This window comes from Dromiciops gliroides, chromosome 4 (genome assembly GCF_019393635.1).
Source record: "Dromiciops gliroides isolate mDroGli1 chromosome 4, mDroGli1.pri, whole genome shotgun sequence".
Taxonomy (NCBI): Eukaryota; Metazoa; Chordata; class Mammalia; order Microbiotheria; family Microbiotheriidae; genus Dromiciops; species Dromiciops gliroides.
The window spans coordinates 177676258-177689296 of record NC_057864.1 but is presented as its reverse complement, the minus strand read 5'-3'; the positions used below and the strand labels follow the sequence as shown (position 1 = coordinate 177689296).

General features: G+C 38.4%; 1 protein-coding gene across 1 annotated transcript in view; it reads right to left on the bottom strand.

The window, feature by feature from the left end:
* Nucleotides 1-6315: 6315 nt before the first annotated feature.
* The window catches only part of MBTD1 (mbt domain containing 1), a 76049-nt gene continuing 69325 nt past the window's right edge, over nt 6316-13039 (bottom strand). The window contains 1 exon segment of the mRNA XM_044001391.1: nt 6316-9577. Coding sequence (XP_043857326.1) covers nt 9459-9577 — 119 coding nt within the window. The 3' untranslated portion in view covers nt 6316-9458.

Sequence of the window (13039 nt, the reverse complement as noted above, 5' to 3'; positions counted from 1 at the left end):
TTTGGTAGGGTCAGATATAAAGTCCTCTTTTTGTGTCCTTATCTTCTTTACTAGTCTTAGACTTCCTCCCTACTTTATTGCAATCCATCTATATTGGCCAACTTGTTGCATGAGCAGTGTCTGTTGGCTGACCCCATGTTTGGATGCTCTCCCTCCTATTTCTTATTCCTCACTTCAAGACAGCTCAAATACCCACTTACAAAGGAAGCCTTTTCACATGGAAGGTTCCCTTCCACAGTTGAGCCACAAAAATTATGTAGGTAAAGGAATCTGCCAATCTTATAGTCTCACCTGAGTGCTTCTAAAGTTGGTTCTATAATGAATTGTTTGTAAATTACCAAGCAGAACCAGATGAAGTGTTTGTGGTTTAGTATTTCTACAAATATCTAACACGATGCATGGAAACTCCAAATGGTAATTAAGATGAATTAGAACAAAAGCTCTTGAGACAGTAAAAGTAACTAGCCTGGGAAACTTCATTCACCAGGGAATGGCTAATTAAATTCAAATAACTATTATGTGCATCATCATCGGAGATGAAAACGTAATAGAGGAGAGATATTAATTCACCACTAACTTCAACACATTTAGGAGCCTATTTGATATAAGGCACAAAATCCAACAAAAAAGCCTAGTCTCTTCCCTTAAGGAACTTACATTCTCCTGGGAATACAACTGTTGTACTGAAGGAAAAAAAGTAAAACTGGGGAACCCCAATAGGATCCAAAGGTGGCACTTGAGCTAAGCCTTGAAGATTCTACTAGGTGGAGACTAGGAATTTCAGCCATGGGCAAGGTAAGGGATGAGGGAAGATGGTATGTTAAGTTTGGAGAACAAAGGAATTAATGAACTCAGTTTGAACTCATGTAAATGAGAATATTTTAAGGTCAAGAAAAGTCCTGGAGTGAGTCAGCCAAGGCTTGACTGAAATATGGGAATATCGAGTTGTTCTGGAATATAGGGTGCCCCAAGAGAAGTGAAAAACCTGTGGGTTTATACACGTTTTTTCCAGCTTTCTCTGAAGTCAATCCTGCCATCATTTTAGGACATAAAAGTATTCCATTATATTCATATGCTATAATTTGATCATTCCCTAATTGCGGGGTGTCTCAAATCTCTGTGGAATATAGGCATTGTAGTGGAATGGCTGGGTCAAAGGTAGTTTTACACTACTTTTGTTAAAATTTCTAAAAAATTTAAAATTGATCAAAATTCAGCTTCTCTGCCTTCTACTTAACCCCATCGCGAAAGAAAAACAAAACCTCTGTAATACACAGTCAAGCAAAACAATTTCCTGAATTGGCCATATCAAAAAATGTTTCAATCTGTACCCTTGAGAACACTTGTTCTGTCAGCAGCTGGGGAGCCTGTTTCACCGTGAGTCCTGCTATCATGCTTGATCTTTGTCTTTAAAAAGTTGTCATTGTGCTCCTGGTTCTAATCACTTCACATGGCATTTTGTCCAAGTCTTCTGTAAGGGGCTAAAATTCTAGCTAGTTTGTCTAAAATATCTAATATTTTAGACCAATAAATTATAAGCTTTAGCAAGAGTTAGACTTTTATTGTTGTTTTTTGTGAGGCAGTTGGGGTTAAGTGACTTGCCCAGGGTCACACAGCTAATAAGTGTCAGGTGTCTGAGGCCAGGTTTGAACTCAGGTCCTCCTGACTCCAGGGCCGGTGCTTTATCCACTGCACCACCTAGCTGCCCCAAGAGTTAGACTTTTAAGCATTTATTAAGGAGAATAAGAATTTGGTGAGAGAGAGAGAGAGAGAGAGAGAGAGAGAGAGAGAGAGAGAGAGAGAGAGAGAGAGAGAGAGAGGCAGGCCTAGATTCATCTAACTATTAAAGGGAGAGAGCATTCCTAGCTCCACTCTCAACCAGAGTCCTGACAAAGAGAGCAAGAGTGCCAGCCTCGCCCCCTCTTCCTACCACAAGCATCACTTCCTGACGCCAGAGCCGCATGTCTTGCCCTCACACCTTCTCCTCATGGTGGAGCATCCTGCAGTAAGTCTCCAGCAGGTGGCGTCATTCCAATCGTTACACTTCTCAGGTTTCCCCGAATGGCTCTCTTGATCATGTCTTACAGCACACTAGTATTCCATCTTATGTATATATCATCACTGGTTCAGCTATTCCCCAAATGAGGGACACCTTTTAAATCTCTTAGGTTGATGGGTGTGTACAATCTACTAGTTTTAGAATAGTTCCAAATTGCTATAATTTTATTTTTCAGTGAACAAGTATTTAATTTCTCTTCAACCACTACCTTAGTTAAAGGGGGGTCATGGGCAAGGGAATGGAATAACCATTTATAGAGCACCTTTTATGGACACATTAGCTGTGTGACCCTGGGCTATTGCTTTAAACATCTGGGGCCATCTCCAATCATCCTGATAGATATCTTGCTACTGGACCTAGATGGCTGTGGAGGAGAGAGTGAGGTTGGTGACCTTGCACAGCCCTCCCTCACTTAAATCCAATTCATTGCAAGTCATGACATCATCCCAATGTCACGGTCCTCTTTAAGAATGAAGGACAGGGGCAGCTAGTTGGTGTAGTGGATAAGAACACTGGCTTTGGAGTCAGGAGGACCTGAGTTCAAATTTGGCCTCAGACACTTACTAGCTGTGTGACCCTGGGCAGGTCACTTAAGTGCAATTGCCTCACCAAAAAAAAAAAAAAAAAAGACAAAAAACAACAAGTACAACAACTATGGGCTAGGCACTGTGCTAAGTGCTTTACAAATACCTCATCTGAACCTCAAAACAACCCTGAGAGGTAGGTGCTAATATGACCCACATTTTGCAGCTGAGGAAAAACAAAGGTAGTGACTTGCTTGAGTGTCACACAATTAGTATCTGAGGCCAGATCTGAAATTAAAAACAAAAAACAAAAACCTTTATAGCAAATTAACAAAGCTAAGCAAAACAAATTCAGTGTTCAAAAATCCATGTCTCATTTTCTATCTTGAATGTCACACCTATTGTAAGTTTTTCACAGTTGTCTATACAACATGGCTGTTATGGTTTTCTTGGTTCTGCTTATTTGTTTGCCTCAGTTCCTACCTTCCTAGTTTTTTCTGAACTCATCCCTTTCATAATTTTCAATGGCACAAGTGTTCTAATATATTCACATATTATAATTTGTTCAGCCATTGCCCAGTTGATGGGTACACCCTTAGTTTTCTGTTCTTTGTCACAACAAAAAGAGCTGCTATAAATATTTTTGCCTGTACTGAGTTTTTCTTTTCTTTCTTCCATCTTTTTGGGACATAGACCTAGGGTTATTGTTGCATCAAAAGTTTAATGACTTTTAGTTCCAAATTGTTTTTCCAAAATGGCTGATCCTTACACCCGTTTTCCCAAGGCCTCTCCAAAATACATCATTCTTTTTTGGGTCATCTTTGCTGAACCGATGTTGAGGTAGAATCTCAGCGTTGCTTTAATTTACATTTTCCTTAGTGCTTTGGAGCACTTTTTCATATAGCTGTTGATACCTTGGTTAAGAACTGCATGGTTATATCCTTTGACCATTTATCAATCAGGGAATGACATATTCTTATAAATTTGAATAAGTTCCTTATATATTTTGGAAAGAAACTTATCTGAGAAATTTGCTGCAAACCTTTTTTCCCAGTTAGTTATTTCCCTTCTAGTTTAGTCACATGGGTTCTGTTTGGGCCAAACTTTAAAAATTTTATGTAATCAAAACTATTCATTTTATCTTCTGTGAGCCTCTATTCCTTGTTTGGTTATGAATGATTCTCATGTCCAGAGAGTAAAATCTCTTTCTTGTTTCTATAATTTGTTTATGATGTGACTTTTTATATTTATGTGACTTTTTGGAACTGAATTCCAAAGGTTTAACATGTTATGTATGGTACATATTGTGAGATGTTGGTCTAAAGCTTATTTCTGCCAGAATTCTTTTAAAAACAAAACAAAACACAACTTTTTTTTTAATTAGCAAAAATCTGACCTCTAACCCATTCCAATTGAGAACAAAACTCCTCCAAACTCCAAATCTATTACAAATGTATAGATAGGGGGGCGGCTAGGTGGCGCAGTGGATAAAGCGCCGGCCCTGGATTCAGGAGTACCTGAGTTCAAATACGGCCTCAGACACTTGACACTTACTAGCTGTGTGACCCTGGGCAAGTCACTTGACCCCCATTGCCCCGCAAAAAAAACCAAAAAACCCAACAAATGTATAGATAAAGCAAAACAAAATTTCAAATTGACCATATCCAAATACATTCTCACATCTGTGTGTGTGTGAGTATGTACATATTTCATTTTGCACTAAGTCCTTCACCTCTCTATTAGGAAGTGGGTAGTATATTTCATCATCAGTCCTCTGAAACCATGGTTTGTCATTATATTGATTAGAGTTCCTAAGTCTTTAAAAGTTTTTTGTCTTTAAAATGTTGTTACCATATAAATTATTCTCCTGGTTCTGATCACTTCACTCTGTATCAGTTCATACAAGTCTTCCCAGATAAACCATCTTCTTTATAATTTCTTACAGCATAGTAGTTTTCCATTATATTCACATATCATAATTTGTTTAGCCATTCTTCAACTGATGGAGAATTCCACAGCTTTGTCACCTCAAAAAAAAAAGCTATATTTTTGTACATCCTTAGTTTGTTTTGCTTAGGAATAATCCTCTTAAATCTCTCCTTTTAATTTCTTCCACTCCTCTTTCCCTATCAAGCGAAATGTATTTCTGTACCACAACTATGTGTGTATTTTTCCCTCCTTTGATCAGTTCAGATGAAAGTGAGGATCAAGTGTCAGATTCCCCTCAGCATGCCCTTGTTTGTACAGATGTAGATGTCAACTTACAAACTTTGGTTACGTGAAATAATTTTGCCTCCTTCTCTCTCCCTTTTCCCACTTTGCTGTGCTTCCCCTCTTCTAAGGCTATCAAGACTGAATCATTCCCAGGCCCTGTCTAATTAGATTACCCTCTATGACCTCAGAGGATCATCTTTTCCCTCAAGCCAACCCTTTTTTAGTGTTATTCCCTTTCATTTCACATACCAAGGTAAACCTTGCTGTTTCTACCTCAATGCCATCTCTCCCATGCCTGCTTCCTTCTACTTGCAAAGCCACCACCCAAATCAGGTGCTCCTAGCCTTTCCGAATGATTACTGCAATGGCCTCCCATTTGGTCTTTGTGCCTCGAGTTTTTCCCTACTCCAATCCAACCTTCAATAATCACCAGGATGATTTTCCTCAAACCTAGATCTGATGATGCCACTTCTGTAGTCAAACTGCAGGGGCTTCTCTATTGTCTTTTAGAGCCCTTCATGACCTGATCTTTAAGTTTTATTCTGTGTTACTCCTTATTCTGCACTCTATGGTCCTGATGAACTGGCTTTCTTCTCTGTTCCTCATGTCATGCTTCACTGATCTTCTCTATGCATTTTTGTACTGTCCCCTGTGTTTATAACGTCCTCCCTTTTCTACTGCCTCCTCACACAATCCTTTACTTCCTTCAAGACTCAGGTCAAGCACCACCTTCTATAAGAAGCCAATCCTGATCTTCCCAGTTGCTAGTGCCCTCCATAATTACCTTGTATATAAGATCCTGTCATTTCTTAAATGTTGGTCAATTGAATAAGTGGCCCTCTCTCTGAAGCAAGGTGAAGGAGTGATATGTCCAAAAGCTGGGCTGAAGTAATGTAACCAAACATCCAGTGAGTGGGGCTGACTGGTTTGGGGCATAAAGGATCATTAACCATCTACCCAAAAGCACAAATTGGTTTTGTCATACCCCTGAAGGTCCTTAAAATTTCCTGATGCAATGAATAGTACATGACTTTGAAAAGAACAAATTGTAGCCAAAGTTAAGTTTTCACAAAACAGAATGCAAGAGTGAATCATCTCTTGACAGAACTGGTGGGACAATGTGACACTGCTGTTCAAAGCCACATGAAACTGGAAGCAAATGTTTTAGATATGAAAACATTGTTAGTGGAAGTAAAATCAGCAATTATTAAAAAAGGTTTTCCTTGAACCAAGATAGCTTGTAGCAAAATAAGAAAACATAAACATAAATAATGTAAATCTTTCACCCCGGGGGGCAGCTAGGTGGTGCAGTGGATAGAATGCCGGCCCTGGATTCAGGAGGACCTGAGTTCAAACCCGGCCTCAGACACTTAACACTTACTAGCTGTGTAACCCTTGGCAAGTCACTTAACCCCAATTACCCCGCAAAAAAAAAAAAAAAAAAAAAGAAAAGAAAAGAAAAAAAGAAGTAAATCTTTCACCCATACAAAGCTTACTTTAACATTTTATTTTGTGTAAAAAAGGGCAAGTTTAGTGAATTATTTTCATCTTGTACACAAAGTTATAATTTTAATGCTTTTCACATCCATGCTGAAAATCTGCAATTTGGTAAAAATGAAAGGAACATAAATTTTTCCAAAAGCATTTTTCACTTAGTTATGTACACTTCATGAGAAAGTTTTAAACACTTTCCCACTGATCACACAATTACCAAGAAAATAAAAGATTAAATTTGTACAGATATTGATCTATATATCAAATACATACAGAAATGATGTAAAAACCCTATGTAGTTTACTTTGACTTCTGCCCCAAAGATCTACCCAGGGACAGATGCTTTTTTTTTTGTATAAATGACTGTGGCTTTATTTAAAATATGAAAATTAAAGGAAGAAAACCCAGTTTAATCACAGTATTTAAAAATCCCTTCCCAATATTAAAGGATCATCACCAAATATATAGCACCATAATACAAATATTGATGGGAAAGGGTATTCACATCACGTAGTAATAATAATAATAATAATAATAATAATTAAAACAAAACAAACACTGAAACCCGTGTTAGTATCCGTAGAACAAGAAGTTGATAACAGCTTTAGCTTTCCTCATACACAGCAAGGAAAAGGTTAAAGAGTTTAAACTACCAAAAATCCCAACTTGAGGAAAAAGGAAAGAAAACTCAATGTCAGCAGTACATTTTGAACTGTAAAGGAAAATGGGGCTATTAAAAGTTGTACTATTTAAATTATGGCTAAGACATAAAATTTGTGAGCCTCATAAAGAGATGATTTTCTGATCATCTGCAGTAGGGGACTCCTCTTTTGACCTCACAAAGTTCTTGTCCCCTCCAACATTTGGTCACAGTTTTGAAACAATAAAAGCTGTACCTGCACTATCACTGATAACAAAAACATGCCATTCGGACGGGAGGTTCTAACCACTTAGTGTGCCTGGTTTAGCTTTAGAACTGGAAGCTGACAGTGTCTGGGCTACAAGTGAGTATTTTGAGTAACTACCTCTAGGACAGGTTGGCCTCAGATCTGACCTTCCTGCTTTACATATTAATTTCCCTGTAGACTCCCCAACCCCAGGCTGTACTGACCTCAAGATCTAAGTATTCAAGGGGAACGTGGGGTAAGCCACAAACTTTGGCTTCTTATGCCCATATGGTTTGGGCTCAGAATCCTGAATTTGTCACTGAGTCTGAGGATTGATTTAAGACAACTGCTACCTTTCCTTTGGAAGTTTCCCAGTTTTCACTTTTATGGGAGGATTCTGAAAGTTAAAGATGAGGCATTGAAAGTACTATATTTGGATTAAGTCCTCCTCAGCAATCTTAGTTTAGGATAAGTAAATAACCAGTAATTTAACAGCTGAATTCACATACATTTGACACATGAGAATCAACTAGTGTTGATATGATCTACATGCCCCAAAAGGTCAGTATTAAGAAATGTTGACACTGGGGTTCCATACATTCCTACAAGATAAATAACAAATTTTACTTCCAGTAGCAACTACAAAACCACATGTTATTAACCCCTCTTGCATAGAATGAGGTAAACCTGTGCGTATTACCAATGTTATGTACCCAAAATTAGAGCAATATTTTAGAAAATAAATTGCTGGTTTTCAACTTTCTATGCACTTTTAAAAGTCAAACAAAAACTTACCTAAAATGGTCTCCTGGGGCTTTCTGTTAACATCTTTTAAAGCATTCCATAGGCTGAAGGACTGTAGAGGTTAATCATGTTGATTATTTTCTAATTAGCCCTACCTACAACCTACCTATACTCCAGAGGAGATGGTCAGTATAAGCACTCTGAAGGGGACAGGCTAAGGCCCAGAAGCACTTAGAGAACACACGCAGTTAATTCCTGAGAATTTAGTTAATGAACCTTACTGGTAAAAGCTAAAACTCTCTCTATTTTTTCAGTCACAACTCAGTAGAAAGCTTAAAAATGCAGAGAGCACACGTTCCCCCTCCCACCACCCTTTTAAAAGAAGCCACATACACTTTAAAACAAGGAATGTTTACATGGTCCAAATCAGTTGTTACTTTTGTTAAGAACTTGTTTTGGCTGTAGTGATATACAGTTTTTACAGTACATGGGAATTTTTAAGAGGATGAACACATTCCTTTTTAACAATTAAAGCAGAACTGGAATGATCCTGAAATTTAGACTTACTCTGGCTTTAGAAGATGCTCCATTTTCACTTTCTGGCTAATATAGAACACCGGGCTTTGGGGTGTGCTTATGCTACACATCATCTCACAGAATGAGAAAGGAGGAGATGGCACAGAGGAAAGAACAGAATCTCTTATCTCTTTTGTTAGGGGTGTTTTTGAAAAAAAAAAAAAAACAACTTAGGGCGATCTTGCATTTTCCCCAACCCCACTTTGCCAAGACAAAGATGCTATGCATAAGCTCATGTTAACCATTCCAGTTTAATTAACACAGAAGTGTTAAAATAATTTCGATCATTTCTAATTAAAAAGCTAACTTGTAAAAGTATCTAGAGTTCTTCCAGTTTCATACAGAACTCCAAATAAATTTTCTTGAGCATTTTCCAGAATGAAAACATTTCTGTACAAACATTTAAAATGGTCTGCAATAAAATGCCAACAACTCAAAATTCGTCCCACCTTCCGTGATCTACGTGGTGATGCTCCTTCCACGAGGGCATCGGTTGCATATTTCTGCAGCAGAGGAAGTTGGAGATGTGACTGGCATAGTTTCGAAGATTCCAAAATCTCCCAACTTGTACCAAAAAGGTTCATTTGTAATGACAGTTCATTTGTATTTGCAACTATATCCTTCTTAAATCGTTTCCTGCAATCCTGTTACTTAAACTTTAAATCTTACCAAAAAGTTAGAATTTCAGTTCTTGTTAACAATGCACAATAAATCCAAACTTGGAAAATATTACAAAATTCTTTCAAAAGCTTCAAATACAACACAAAAATGTCCATCTTTATAAATTGAAAAATTTTCCCCTGACTAAAATAGTTTCCCCACCCACCTCAAAAATCCAGAACTTAAATCTCTTCTATGGTTAGCAAAGTGACCCAGTAGAATTGTCCCCCTGTCTAGTTGGGTTGGTAATAAATCCGTCCGGCAGAAAGTTCTCCCTCCTCTGGTTTCTGAGCTGTCACCTCAGGGTTCTTGTTTGATGTAGTAGCTGGCAGAGCCATTGCTTTCCTGATCAGAAGCTCCTTGGAGAAAGCTGTATTCCTCTCCATCTAGCAACTCTTCCTTCAGCTGCAATGGAGTCACTACATTAAAAGAAAAAGAAAAAGGAGACATACATACCTAATACAGTCATGCCCTTTATCCTCCAGTTTAGTCAACTTTACAGGTAAGGGGGCTTCTTCATCCCTTTAATTTAAAAAACACTAAACTGTAAGGATGAGCATCTGGGTGATTGTAGCAACAAAGATGATAAAGGAGATTAGCAGATGACAAAAAGCCATGCAAATAGGAAAGGCAAATACTTGGTGTATTTGCACAGAGGGCACTTTCCATGGCAAGTATAAGACATAGTGTTTATTATTTGGATGATAGTCATGTACAAAGTTTTTTATTCAAAAAGCATTTATTTCAAATAATAAATACTTACTGAATAACGAAAGTCTATATTTAACCTTAAGGATTTTGTCAGAGGATGAATGAAACAAGAAGTATGAGATGAATGTTCTAATAATCTTTGGTGATTAAATTTTGGTAAACATTTAGTGATTAAAAACATCAAATAGGCCTTTATTGCATATTATAATACTCCTGGGGGAACTTTAATGAACATTTCCTGGGCTATAACAAAATGGGTTATTATTTAAAGTCTATTTCTAAATAAGTGCAACCACCTAAGCCTTCCAAAAAGATCACTGGTGACAGCAAGAACATGAAAAGTAGGAGTGTGAAACTGATGATGTCACAAAACAAGGACCTTTTTTTTAGTGAAATGTTTTTGGGCAGAAACTGATTATGACCTTTTTTTTTTTGGTGAGGCAATTGGGGTTAAGTGACTTGCCCAGGGTCACACAGCTAGTAAGTGTTAAGTGTCTGAGGCTGGATTTGAACTCAGGTCCTCCTGACTCCAGGGCCAGTGCTCTATCCACTGTGCCACCTAGCCGCCCCTGATTAATGACCTTTTAATTTTAAATACATAGGCTGTCCCTAACTAATAAAGAAGTGGTGGTTTTTCTAAAAGAAGACTAAATGGTTTCCAGGCCAGCCCATAAATGCTCACTTAACACATAACATAGCCGATAATAGTACTTGCCTGAGTTCTGTGGTTGGATAGCAGTAAGTCCCCAAAGTATGGGATGGAAAGGAACAAAGAGGGGAGGACAAGCGAGGAGGAAGAAGGCAAGTAGCATAGTTCCTTTTTCCATTTTCTAGGCAGAGATGGCTTAGGCAAAGCAAAATGTGCAAAAGTAGCATCTGCCTTTGATTCTGTATCATAGAATGCAGAGAATTAAGGATCTTGGAGACCATATATTAAGAGCTGGAAGAGGCCCTTACCATCCATCTAGTTCAGCTCCCTCATTTTACAGATAAAGATACTGACACCTAGAGAAAGGGACCTGCCCCAAACCATAAGCCAGGAAGTGGCAGAACTGAGGTGTGAACTTCCAGGTTCTGATGCCCATGAAAATTGGGAGGCAGAGGGGGGGCTGCAAGTCTGTTCTTTATTCTGCCACTTTTGTGACCTTGGATGAGTTGCTTCACCTTAGGGCTGCACATTTGTCCCTTCAAGGGCCAGATGGCTCCAAAGAGTCCCTTCTTGTTCTCAATTTATGGTCTTTCTTTTTTTGCAGGCAATGGGAGTTAAGTGACTTGCCCAGGATCACACAGCTAGTGTCAAGTGTCTGAGGCTGGATTTGAACTCAGGTACTCCTGAATTCACAGCCAGTGCTTTATCACTGTGCCACCTTAGCTGACCCCAGATTTATGGTCTTTCTAAAAGCTCCTGATCCAGTGCTTTTCCTCTAAAGGTGGCTGACTACTACATTCCCGGGTGGTTTCTGATTCTGTATGTGCTTCTCTTTTGTCCCCAAAGTAGTCCATGTTCCCACATTTCCAGCCTCCTCCTTCTTTCCTCCCCTAGTGAAGTCTCCCATTCTTACGTATAAGCAGGTCTCATCGAGGGGTGAGGAAGAAGCAATCTTTATGGAACCCTCAGTACCATAATCTTTCAGCTTTCCCATGGTAGTTTAAGACACTGGCTGCTTGCTAATTCAAATTCATTTTCATCATTGGCACTTCAGGGGTAAAAATGAAGTTAAAAAGTTCAGGCAATGACGTCAGTTGTTCTGAGGGTTGGGTGGCGCTGTCACTGACAGACCAACTACATCTGGGGCTTCTTGCCCTCAGGCAGCTTCCACAGGCCATTTCTATTTTAAAAAATGTCCTCTATTCTTCTGAAGCCATGGCTTTTCTAAAAACTCCAAGTCTGCTCATGATATATTTCATGGAAATCCGGGAGGCTGTATATGTGTCTACTTGTGTATATGTGTCACTTTTAACTTTGTCTTTCATAAGCAAAAAACTGCTTATACTAAAAAAAATCTAAGAAAATCAATTTGCACAGTTCAGTTGGTCCTGAGAGAACTAATTCTGGCTTCCTAGAATGCAAGAATCCAATAGAGTTCATCAAACTATTCAATACAGGAAAAGATGGTGCATTTTCACATTCCCAAAGGGTTGATGACTAACTACTAAAAAACAGTGAGTTCAATTAAGTATATTTAATTCTCTGATTTTGATTAGAATGAAAAGAATTGAAAAGGATCATCTCTGACTTTTTACTAATTGATTATAATTTTTTTGAAAGGTGTTTATTTAATTCCTTTGCTTTTGTTCTATAACAATGCCCATGTTCTTGAGTACACTATAGCTATCCAAAGAATCCTCAGACACAAACAGATGAAAGGCAAATGGAACCAGTTCTCATGTGTTTTTTCTTTCCCTCTTTGTCTTTTTTTTGTTGTTTGTTTGTTTTTTAAAGTGAGGCAATTGGGGTTAAGTGACTTGCCCAGGGTCACGCAGCTAGTAAGTGTTAAGTGTCTGAGGCCGGATTTGAACCCAGGTCCTCCTGACTCCAGGGCCACCTAGCTGCCCCAAATTGGTGACTTTTTTTGGGGGGGGGGGCAGGGTAATGAGGGTTAAATGACTTGCCCAGGGTCACACAGCTAGTAAGTGTAAGGTGTCTGAAGCTGGATTTGAACTCAGGTCCTCCTGAATCTAGGGCCAGTGCTTTATCCATTGCACCACCTAGCTGCCCCCCCCCTTTGTCTTAAAAAGCATCAATGATTCAGAATATTAATGGTATTGTAGATAGTAAGAACAAGTGTCCAACTGTTAACCTTCAAATCTATCACCCAAATAAAAGAGACATTCAAAGCATTTTGACTACACGAAAATAAAGCCCACTGAAAATCAAAAATGGCCAAGTTTCATTAAAGGTGCAGTACCCACATTAAAAGGTCGATTAGAAGAATTTTAAAAAATATGATGACCAAATGAATGAGAAAAGTGTTACTGAAACCTGTTACATCCAGACTGATGTTTAAATATAAGAAAAGTAAATGGAACATCCATAGTATGCCCTGATGTTACCTACATTTGCAGAAAACAGCAAATTTTTGGTTTTCATTCTCTTATCTTCTCTAAACATGAAAATGATATGCTTAAAAAAGTAGCTGGAGACAATGATGACACATTCATTCAAGTGG